Below are 12,020 nucleotides of genomic sequence, written 5' to 3'. Positions count from 1 at the left end.
TGCATTTAAAGCTCTGTACTGAAAAGATAAAGCAACAGAATGTACACAACCCACTTTTGCTGCCATTTTAAACTTATAACTTAGTTTAGAATTAATTCATAAGCACTGACTGCTACAGTTGGATACAACTTAAACCTGCAGTAGTAAAGCTCTGCCCATAATTAGGTCTGCCGCACTGAATTCGTCCATGACAAAAAACAGAGCACTGTTGAAACTTGTCTTGTTACTTAAAGAAGTTACTCAAAAGAAAAATTACAAGCTCTAGAATTTCGATGCCTCGCTTGTTTAATATAGTCAAACATTCAAAAGCTAATTTCGTTTACTGTTTTGAGTGGCCAGCGGAGAAATACAGGACACCGCACACCATGGCCCAGTGTTTCCAACTGCTGTTCTTTAAAGTTGTATCGTACTATAGTTTGTCTCACTATGTGGCTTTGCAATAAGTTACATTCCATTGTAAATGCAGTGACATTTTTTTTTGTGGACTGAATAACGATGGGTTTCTTCATGACCATTCGATACTGGTGGATACATGTAACAGCCAGGCCCGTTATATTGACCAATTTTATGAGTTCAACCATAAGGCATCCCTTCCACTGCACAAAAATACCATGACACATGATGTGCACCTGTTGTGAATGAGCATTAATGACAGTCCCACATGTACAAATAATCAAGCTGTGCTTCTATATAGTTTTGCATGACAATACTTCAGTTTACTGTTTAAACAAAATCGCAATTTCACACACTTGATGCTTCTGCTGATGATGATTGTTAGCTAATGTGAACTTCAAAAGGCCTCCTGCACTTGTTGCTTTGTGGAATTTTATGCTTTACACTTACTTCAGTGGTTTATTATTGAAGTCATTCAGCCAACAACCTCACACCACACTTTTTTTTCCTTCTCAAGAAAGCCTAGGAGCTCTTGCTTAGTACATCACCACAGCTTTTTAATGCAATTCACATTCAAACAAAACTTCACCTCTCAATAAGGATAGGCTTCCAATTGTATGACAGCATGGAGGTTCTGCTGAGTATACAGGCTGTGTGCACAATGGGAATTTTGAAGGAGATCCTATTGAAGTGCAGTGTGCCATTTGTCAGAAATATACATGCCCCAGTATCGCTACTGGGGTCAGGTGGTGGAAGTATTGTGGCATCCCTGCAACTCCCAAGCTCTGAAATAGTGAGAAGACCGTTCTCCCCCATTTCTCGGAAAATTCTGGAGATGGAAAACCAAGCCACACTATGCAGACCTGATGGCCCGTATGTATTCGGCAACGGCTGCACATTCACAGCCAGAACCTAAGTGAGCAAGAGCTATGAAGTAGTTCTAGAACAGCGTGCAAATGGAAAACATTAGATATCACAATGTCTCGGTGCACGTTGGCACAGCATTATACATTCGGTGGACTGAAAATGGATGCATGGAAAAAAAGCACTGAAAGAGGAATGAATGTAGCGATCTCACAGACATGGGGACCTTTCCAGAGCGCACAGTTATTGCTGGCAGTTACCTCACTGCAGGTTAAATAGGAGTTGGAGGCTAATATTAATGTGCAGACAGCTGTAGCAAGTACCTGTTCTGAATTAGGAAGCAAGGTTTTATTTACTTCGATTAACCCTTAGCGGCACTAGAGACAGACGAAAAGAAACTTGACACGATCAAAAGCACACGAGTAGCAAGTCAGCCCATCAATATTCATTAATAGGCAGTAGTAAAAGCCCAGAAAACTGGCTGCAGCAACAGTTTAGTTTATGGGGGTTTAACGTCCCAAAGCGACTCAGGCTAGGAGAAACGCCGTAGTGAAGGGCTCCGAGAATTTCGACCACCTGGAGTTCTTTAACGTGCACTGACATCGCACAGCACACGGGCGTCTAGAATTTCGCCTCCATCGAAATTAGCCCGCCGCGGACGGGATCGAACCCGCGTCTTTCGGGCCAGCAGCCGAGCGCCATAACCACTCAGCCACAGCTGTGGCTGCTGCAGCAACGAAGAACAACAATTTGAGTCTTCATGACATCATGAGTCTTCCTCTACAGCAGTAGCACTGTGGCCCAGTTCAAAACATCTGAGCAAAAAACCGGCCACATCAAATGACGCCTGCCTGTCACCTCCACACCCAATTTTGGCTCCTCACTCACAAGCTTCTCATTCTCATTACAAAAAAAAACATTCCGATAGTAGCGCTGACCAATAAGGACACAAATAATCTCATCTCAGCGATTTAAACACACGCGTTCTAAAAAATTTTAAACGCTCACAACATGGCAGAACGATGAGATCACCTATTTTTACGAGGATGACCGAGACGTATACATCTGAACCCACGGTTACGTACTCAGCCGTCGCGTAAAAGTTGTGCACATACACGGCGCATTCTGGTTAGATTTAGACGTGTTTGAAAACTTACGGCTCTTTGCTACAGCGTCGGAAACAACCTCAAGACGCAAGAGACTAACAAAAGAGCGCAGTAGCGCAGTCACTTCAATGTTGGACACTGCGGTTGAGGTCCGTACACTGTGTACAAATAGCCCTGCAACCACACAGTTCGAAACGAAAGCATACTAATCGAGCTAAGCCAGAACAAAAGGAGCACCAGAATATAGAAACTTCAACGCGAATGCAGTGGACTTATGACGAGTAATTACCTCAAAACGCTTGGCTTGGGTTAAGCAGCCGAAAGCTTCTCGATGGCATAGATGTGCTTGGCGGCTTGAGATCAACTCCTTTCGACACGCTATGCTTGAAGCAGCATTATCAATTATTGCAGCGGCAAACTGAACACAGCAGGCGAATGAAACATATCAAACATTTCTGTGCCGCACAGCGAAGCACAACAACTCGGAGCAGCCTGGATCGGCTGCAAGAAAAAAAAAACAGTCAAAAGCCGCGGCAAACTGCCTGTCGCTGCGAGCACAAGCGCGGTTTTGTATCTAAAAAAACTTAATTATTTTTGTTCGGGTTGCCTCAGTTGTACTATTTTTAATATTTTTGCATAATTATTATTTCAGTTACAATAAAAATTTTATTTCAACTTCTTATTTCTAGGCAGTTTGATTTTTTTTAATAATTTGGAGAATAAAAACGGTAGTAACGTCAGCACTCTTTTTTCGAAAGAGGTCCAAAGCAAGTTTACAGACCACTTTGACATGCATTGAACGCCGTTTTTACCGAGTGGAAAGCTATGCGTTTACTTCAATGAATTTCTTGCCCACGAACGCCAAGGGAAGCGCCAGAGTCCGCATTGGCGTTGGTAGCGGCAACGATGGCGTTCAGTTCCACTATGGCGGCTAGCAACTGTTCACAACAGGCGTTGCGAACGCGTATGCGAACCGTTCGATTAAGAGTAATCGCGAAGCTGAAAACTCGTGCAACGCTGTAAAACACATTCTACATTTCTCGTGACTGGATCCGGCACTGAAGCTGTCAGCTCTGGGCTATAAATTTCATGCCCGAGACACCAGCAGCCTTCGCGTCGCTTTCGAAGACGCCGACGTTCTCTCAGGGCGCTGGCGGCCGCTTCCCCAGGCACCAGGCGAGCCGGCCGCTGTCGTGAACGGGCAGCAGCAGCGGGTTCTAGCGGCCTGCTGGCAGCGACGTGCGGCTAAGGAGTGCTCCCGCCTGCTGGCAAATGTGAACGCAACATGTTGTGTCCGTCGGAGCCGGCGACGGAGAACGGCATCCCTGTGTGCGTCGCGGCTCCTTCCGCTGCGCCCGCCGCAGTGGCGGTGCAGGATTTCAACGGTGGTCCCGACGGAAGCGTGAAACCTGAGGGCAGCGGACCGAACGGAACCGTCGCGGGTGGCAACGGCAGCGGCTGCTGCACCCCCGTTGGCCCTTCGGCCGGCACCGCGTCGAACGCTGCGCCCGTGGACGCCGATGGGGGCGGCGATCCCAAGCTGTGCGTCGTGCAGCGCGGCGCTGAACTCACCGCTGACTCGTACTCGAGCACGGACTCGGCAGGCACAGCAGTAGTGCCGCGTTACTGCAACGACCCGTACTGCCAGTTGAAGGATGACTCGGCGGCGGTGGTCGTGGCTGTGGTACCGAACCACGCAGACGGCGGCAAGTCTTGGAAGTGTGAGGTCTGCTGCAAGCAATTCGCGCAGAAGCACCATCTGCAGACCCACTTACTTTGCCACTCTGGCGTGAAGAGGTTCGAGTGCCAGGTGTGCCACAAGGCGTTCAAGCAGCAGGCACACCTGAACACGCACCTCCTCATCCACGAAGGCCGGCGACCGCATCGGTGCCCGCATTGCGACCACAGCTTCTTGCAGGTGAGACGCTCCTCCGATATCCCAGTGGTCGCCTCCTCAAAGAAGCGTATTCTTTGCAACGTGGTAGGTTGGTTTTAATGTGATCGAGTCGGTGCTAGCAATGTTTTGCCTGTGCCTGCCTCAGTCATGTTATGGAACGCCAGCGTTCATTGCACAACGTACGGAAACTGGCCCAGAGGTAATAAAAGCGGACGCGGTGAAACCTGCTATTTATTGTGATCAACAGTATTCGTAGGGCGACCACATAAGCCCTCTTTCTTCTTAAGATGTGGTGCGAGACAACTGCTCAGGACTCTGCTTAGGACCGTTAACTAAAATTTGATTGCCGCTATGCAAAAGGCTGCAGGTCAGTGCGTAGGGCAGAAACAGCCACTGTCTCTCTTTCTCTGGCAAGTTCAATGCGCTTTACTTCACCGCCCATGTCCATGTAGGTGAATTAATGGGCATTGTTCATTGTCTCTAAATTGGTTTACTCGGGTTGCTTCTCGGGGTGGTTAATGGTCAAATGGCTGTCCTTTTGGCACATCTAAACGGTACAGCTGACACAGTGAGTTGGTCGCTATGTCAAATCCTTCAGAGCTCAGGTATTTGTTCCATTTCATATATCATGACCACTTCTTGTCATCTACGTATAAAAAAACGGACTAGCCAATTGATTTACTCCACACATGCGACGTTGGCACTGGTTTTGCACTGAATGGTTCATGTCACAATTACAGCAGCAGACTCGTTGATTATGACTTACAAAAGCCTTCGATGCAAGTTACAGTACAAAACAGTCGAGATAGGTTTAGCTATGCACTACTCATTAAATACGTTGTTGTTTTTATGATAACTAAAATCACCTTCAAGCCTGTTGAATTCGGTGTTTCAGTTTCTGTTTAGTGGCTTGTCTTTATACTCGTCTACCCACTCCACTAGGAGTGTAGGTACCGTGGAAGGAGGAAGGTGTGACATGAGCGAAGGAATGCGTAAGGAGCCATCCAGAGGATGATTACGGTGGAAGGAGGAGTGTAGGGCGAGAGTGTAAGAAGACGGTGGTTGCAGCGGGAACCACCTGGAGGTAGGTGCCATGGAAGGAGACAGATGGTTACTGTGGAAGGAGGAAGGCATGGCAAGAGCTGTAGGAAGGTGTAACCGGAAAGTGATTACCACGGGAACCATCTGGAAGGTGGTTACCATGTAAGTAGTAGGGTGTGGTGAGAGTGGAGGAATCCCCAAAAGGGGGCAGGTTACCATGGAATAGGGGGGGTAAGGCTAGGGTGTAAGAAGGTTCAACCATTGAGTAATTGGGTTGCTCTAGAAGGAGGAGGAGGGTTACCGTGAAGAAAGGCAAGGCGAGGGCATCAGAAAGCTTACACCAGGTCATCGTTGTGGAAGGAGAAAGGTACGGCAAGAGCATAAAGCTCAAACAGAGGGTTGTTGCCACGGGAACTACCTGCATGGTAGTTAGCCTAAAAGGAAGAGGGAAGTTGTGGCTAGAGTGGAGGAATGTAGCATGGTTTGTCTGTGATGGCTGCTGTGAAACGCGCAGTCCAAGGGGAGAGTCATCATTGCCGCCACACGTCTTGAGCAGTGGACTGTAGAGGGGAGGTAGTCAAAAGACGGGTACGTGTAGAAATCTATTAAGAGTGAGTGCTCAAGAACTCTACAGATATGAAATCGCCCTTATAATTTCTACCTCATTCAGACAATGGTGTTACGAAGTGGTAACCGTCTTGTCATATTTTTTTCTATTTTTTATGTTGTCATATCCGCTCAAGTCAAGAAACCAGGGCACCAACTGATCGTTATTAAATGCTTTATTGTTTAATATTTAATATGTAAATGCTACATTAGGTTGGTGCAAAATAGGATCGTTGTTTGCAGGCGATAGTAGTGTTTCACTGAGAAGCAGTTCGTAAGCGCCTCCATGTGCACACTACTGCAAGTGCTTTTCTGTTCTCTTGCCATCTATCAATCAATCAATCTTTTATTTCAGTTTGTACATGCAAACTGGGGGTGGTGAGAAAAAAGCAGTGAATGATATACCGCTTGACGGGCCTCACTTGGTCTGTGCCATTGCCAGACCTTAAAGTTCATTAAATACATTTCAGTTTAGAAAGTATGGTTCACTTAAGGAAAGTGTGGTATAATGGCAAACTGTAGAGTTTGGTTTTGTGATGAAAATCATGACTCGTTCCTGGGACATTCACTGTGTTTGAGGGAGTGATAAACTTAACTCCAGGAATGTGTGATTATTCTAAATTTTTAAATAGCGAATTGAATGTGCTCCTATTCATTTTGTTGCACAAATCAAACAATGCATGTTCAAAATTATTTGAAATGAATTACATATCATCCCCAGTTTTTGAGTCAGTAGTAAAATAATTTTCATGAAGTTCGAATAAGGCCGTCCGCATTTTTCTTCGACAGCTCTGCCAAAAACGGCCCTCACCAATGCCGTGTATCTTGCTGCTGCAATCTGTATGCACGGGATAGGCAGTTCAGTGCTGCGGCGCTGTCCATCATATGGCAGCAATCATTGTGCTCTCACATGGCCTCTGAGATTGGACAAGGCAGAAACGCTCAGGCACATTCAGCAAACCCTGCCTTGATGCCCAATCTCGAAGTTATCGAGCATGTCATCCTGTCATACCCATATCTTCAGTCTGCTACACTGCATGATCACACCCACTCAGCTGCTCCGACTCAGGAGAACGCCTTTTGCTACTGCAGCTGTGGTGCAAATTACACCGGCCAGCCCAGACGCCACCACGGATAGGCTGCCGAAAACACTTGTCTTTGACAGGTAAACAGGCAACCACACTGGGAAGCAACGAAGAGACTGTTGGACCTGGGTTGGTGCACACTTGGCAGTATCATACTTTGGAGGTGTTTTCTTTCTTTTTTCTTTCTATTTCCTTTTTCCTTGGGTAAAGTTTTTAGTCGGATCCGGGTATTTCGTCAATCTCCGAATGCAAAGAGAATTACCTCGAAGTCATCATCATCTCAGAGGCCATGGGTCTACGTAGCTCGTGCCCCTGTCGTGTACTGAGATGCGGCGTTATTTTATTCTCTTTCGTCATCAGTAGCAAATTCAGCCTCCAACTACCAAAAAATATATTTGATGCCTCCAAAGCACCAAAATGGCGAGTTTAGAGCAAAATGCGGCAGCACCCGCGCACTTCGCTTCCTACAACCACGTCCCGGATGGCCGCCATCTTGGTCTTATTCGAAAAGCTGGCACCCTTCCCTACATACTGGTATTAATCTCTATTGTGAAATCCTCTTGGAATATCACATTTCGCCATTTTCTTAGGCCTCTACAACGACCTCCGAATGGCTGGTGTGCGCGCTTGAAAATTTCAATTTTCTTAGCTTCGTGTTTTTTGCCAACATGACTAGCCTCACGGAAGTTTTTGTTATGTTTTTATGGTGCAGTTACAATTATTCTGAATTCAGAAAGAACTGAACTGTGAAACTATGGAACTGGAACTGTGGAATTGTGGAACTACAACTTTAACTTCATAACTTATGGCGCCATACTGCAGCGGTGCCACTAGCGCTTTGCAATTTCTCATGATTGCTCGTTTTGTACTAATATTCACACAAGTAGTGAATACTCGTAAAACTGTCGATCTGCATTTGATTCTGTTCTATCGGTGTTCGATTTATATTTGATTTGGTTTATAGGGGCACTATTCGTATTCGATACGGCTTTAAAAAGCTACTATTTGCAAACCCGTAACTAACTTCGGATTGTTTCATTTCTTCAAGTGCAGTCATATAGTTGTGCCCCTCAGAGTTTTTCTCATTTGATTAGTGTAAGAGGTTTGTTTTTGGCCTTGCTGCTGAGTGAAAAGATTGCATTTTATACAGGAGCTGTTGAATTCGTGGTGCAATTTTCATTCCTTGATTTCTCGAGCTATTTTTCCTGTGTTCTTTGCACACTATATCACTTATGCATCTCTTTAAATGGATTGCTACAAGCCAGAAAGCATCTTGATTTCTTCAATCTCTATGTTATTTCTCACAATATGAGAGCAGTTAACTTACTCTTTGGAAAGTTATCTTATCACTTCTGCTCTGAAAGACGGTATGGCAACTCACTCCAGGCACATGACATTTACGCTGTTTCTTCTGCTAACAAAGCTTCGTTTTGGTGAAATCTGTAGATTTGAGATCCTCGTATTATACTGTATTGATATCAGCTTGCCTCACAATGGTGTTAAGAGCTTCTGCAATTTAAAGGGAAGAAGTACCGTGGTCCTTTTTTTTTACTCCAGTCTTAGCCTTCTAATCATTTATATTGGTTTGTTTGTCACTGCCATGCAATGACTCAAGGGGCAAGATGCTACCAATTGATGCACCGTAGCCACTGCAGCTGGTAAACAGAAGAACTGGAGTCTACTCTCTTGCTCACATTTTTGCAGTAGTCAACTTACTAAACACTGAAGTTTTTACAGTTGCTCAGTGGCAGTTGCACTGGTATACATTTGTGTAATTGAACTGATGGAGACTACTCCAAACTTTCTGCTTTGCCCTGTTACTGTGTGAAATTCTTCTCATGTCATACTCTACTTGGGAAACTCCATCCTGTGGCAGATCATGCATAGTGCGCAGTTGATTCACAATGGCTCGATGCACCTGTGCAGTGGTAGTTTTGTGATGTGATGGTGTGTTAGCCAAGAAGCAAATCACATCAAAGGTGCATGAGCATGAAAATCTAAAGTCTTTTCAAAGGCTAGGGCATTCTAAACAAACTCTGCAGTACAGGTGATCCGCTAGATAGATGCAGCTTAGAGTCATCCAGATATCATGTCGTACAAGTTGCCTGAACTGAAAACCTAGTTAAAGATGTTGCTGTAGTGGACCCAGAGGAATACAAAACAAGGGGGAAAAAAAGGGAACTGTGGCACATTGCGTGTAAAAATTGTTCTTAAGACAATTCATTATACTTCAGAGATAGCAGGAGTCAGCCATAGTAGCCATCATGCTGTTGTGACAGCAGACTTGACCACAAATATGCTGTGAACTTGTTGACTCTAGTGATATACTGTTTGTGCTGCCATTGTAAAGCAGGATCCGTTTAAAGAGTAGAACTGCTGAAGGAGGAGTTGCCCTTGGAAGTCACTCAAGCCCTTTCGTCCATGCAGGTTACCCACCTGAAGAGGCACCTGGTGACCCATGGTGGCAGCTGCCTGCCCTGCGCTCTCTGTGGCCGGCGGTTTGCATTTCCCAGTGACCTCTCCTCACACGTTGCCAAGCACCACCCGCCGCCCCTGCTGCGTACCAGCACTGGTGCCCCTGCCACAGCTGCCCACAGACTGCAATGTGAGGTGTGCGAGCGGCTGTTCCAGTACCCAAGTCAGCTGCGGGATCACATGCTGGTCCACACACAAGTGCGCCGCTTCGCCTGTCCTGACTGCGGCATGCGCTTCATGAAGGAGCACCACTTGCGCAATCACCTGGTCACTCATAGCCCTGTGAAGCCATTTCCGTGCCCTGTTTGTGGTAGGGCCTTCTCTCTCAAAGCCAACATGGAAAGGCATGTTCTCATACATGAGGCGCAGCGTAGGTTTGGCTGCGAACGGTGCGGCAAGCGTTTCTCGCAGCCCCAGACACTCAAGATGCACCTAGTGTCGCATGCTGACGTGAAGCCATACTCGTGCAGTGTTTGCGGCAAGGGCTTGGCACGGGCACACAACCTCCGCGCCCACATGGCCATCCACCAGACGAGCAAGCCACACCGCTGCCCTGACTGCAGCAGCACGTTCACGCTCCGTGGGAACCTGGTGCGGCACCTCAAAGAGAAGCATGGTCCGGCCGTTGTCCAGGTGGGCTCCGTGCCTGCCATCATGGCTCCACAGAGCCCCAATCGCAACATGGCCAAGCGCAGAAAGAACCCGCCCAAACGGCTTAAGAAATCCGGTGAAGCTTCTGGAGATGAAGATGGGGAGAATGAGGAGGAAGGGGAGGAGGAAGATGGCGAAGCAGAGGGTGAACAGATTGAAGCAGATGGAGTGGATGTGGGCCGAGACCGGTTCCAAGACCTTTCGGGGCACAAGTACCAAGGGCTGCCCGGCTCCCCTGAGAACACGCGCACTGTTGAAGTCCTCCAAACTGCTGCTTACTACCCAGCTCCCATAGTGGCACAGGAAGTGCCGTCATCAGAACACAAGCCATTCTCACTGCATTCCCTGCAGCCAGCTCCAATGTTTGCAGCGCCTGGCTGCTTCTACGGGGAACTTCCAGCTGCAACACCTGCGGCAGTCGGTTCTGAAGAAGTAGGTGCTCGACTTCAAGCGCTGCATGCCGCAATCGATGATTTGGCAGGCAAATTAGGTCCCGACCATGACAAAGTGACAGCGCTACATGCAGCACTGGATCAGCTTGTGCCCCCATCGCAGCAGCCGAGCTCTGCGGCACCCTGAAAAAGGCACAGGTCTGCTGGGACTTCATGTAATTATAGCAGAGTCAACATGCTTTTTCTTTGGAGCTTAAAGTGCCAGTTGAGAAAAGAAATCTTCACCACTTTAGGCAAAGCTGCATCTGATGCACTCCCGTCAAGAACTGCATCTGCGGATGCTTGGATCCCAAAGCTACTGTATTGTTGTTAGGTTTGATTTTTGTTCAAGCACGACTTTTGTAGTATGAATGTAGAATGAACTACTTGTGATGTGGCACTGCTGGCAGCACCACTGACTGCCAGGTTGCAAAGGAACTATGTGTGACAGGGTATCTGGATTGTATCTGGCTTTCCTTTCTTGACTTGTCAAGAGACTGGTGTGCTCATCCATACTGAGCTATGTCAAGCACAAGTAAGAAGGAGTGCCATTGTGCAGATTACTTTTGCAGAATTCTACAAGTGACTGGACTTGTTTACGTGTGACCTGAATGACTCCTGCCGGAAGTCGTGGCTGAAGGAAAGAACTCCAAAACAGAAATCTTTCTAGTTAGCTGAAATGAGTGTTTGTGCATTAAGGCAGAGCAGTCATGCTTTGTGTAGTACATGTATTTATGAAATACAGATGGTAAATATGTGCCATTAGCGTCATGGACTTTGCCAATACAGTGTCTGGCCAGCACTGACGCAGCATTGAAGATGAGAGAACCATGGAAACATGATCAGACTGAAGAAAAAAATCTAGTACTGTTGATCAAACTGATTTGTATGCATACATTAGGAACGGTATATCTGTGATAAAGTAGACAACTAGTTCAGTAACATGGGCAACACGCCATCTTTTCCAAAAAGTTAACCAGGCAACAGGGTTTGCTTCTCAGCCATACATGCAGCCCTTACGGCATCCCTAAAGACCAGAAGGTCTCAAAAGGTGAAGACAACAGTTTCCTTACCTCGCACAGAATTGGAGCTTGAGAGGTGCCATAAGTTCTCTACTGCACAGCTAATAAACCATTTAGCTCGGTTATTTTTGGCAAAGGCAGTGCGTTTCTCAGCACAATAGAGACGGAAAGAAAAGGTAAGTTAAAGGGGCTTAACGCAGTGCCATATACTTAGGCCCTTCGTTCTAGAGTAAAACAATTCTTTCACCCCAAACTTATTTATACCCAAAATGCACCTCCTCGAGAGTAATGCATTAAGCTGAGCACATTGCACGAAAACTAGTGGCTGTCTTGTGCTTATTCCAGAGAGGTTTTTTTCGGTTAGCTGATAATTTTAAACCTGTTTGAAAGCTTGTTATTCATCATTTGGCCTAATCTGAGGGTCCGTTCAAGAAGTGTTTTTTTGGAAG

At 46.5% G+C, this 12,020-nt stretch overlaps 2 protein-coding genes across 3 annotated transcripts in view; one reads left to right on the top strand and one right to left on the bottom strand.

The window, feature by feature from the left end:
• Positions 1-2,913, bottom strand: part of LOC144125950 (semaphorin-2A-like) — a 58,270-nt gene extending 55,357 nt beyond the window's left edge. The window contains exon 1 of one of the 2 annotated variants that reach the window (XM_077659782.1): positions 2,653-2,913. The gene's annotated coding sequence lies outside the window, so the exon portion shown is untranslated. The remainder of the gene's footprint in view (positions 1-2,652) is intronic. The other variant, XM_077659783.1, reaches the window with a different exon arrangement.
• Positions 2,914-3,278: 365 nt separating this feature from the next.
• LOC144125949 (uncharacterized) lies at positions 3,279-11,311 on the top strand. The gene is made up of 2 exons (XM_077659780.1): positions 3,279-4,281; positions 9,420-11,311. Exons 1-2 carry the CDS (start codon positions 3,649-3,651, stop codon positions 10,695-10,697), a joined length of 1,911 nt encoding a protein of 636 aa, XP_077515906.1. The 5' UTR covers positions 3,279-3,648; the 3' UTR covers positions 10,698-11,311.
• The last annotated feature ends 709 nt before the right edge of the window (positions 11,312-12,020 follow it).

This window comes from Amblyomma americanum, chromosome 3 (assembly GCF_052857255.1).
Source record: "Amblyomma americanum isolate KBUSLIRL-KWMA chromosome 3, ASM5285725v1, whole genome shotgun sequence".
Lineage (NCBI taxonomy): Eukaryota > Metazoa > Arthropoda > Arachnida > Ixodida > Ixodidae > Amblyomma > Amblyomma americanum.
This window is presented reverse-complemented; position numbering and strand designations above follow the sequence as displayed.

Coding starts and splice junctions, on each gene's coding strand:
- LOC144125949 (XM_077659780.1), top strand. CDS start 3,649: ATGTTGTGTCCGTCGGAGCCGGCGACGGAGAACGGCATCCCTGTGTGC. Junction 4,282..9,419: donor GCGACCACAGCTTCTTGCAG/GTGAGACGCTCC, acceptor TCGTCCATGCAG/GTTACCCACCTGAAGAGGCA.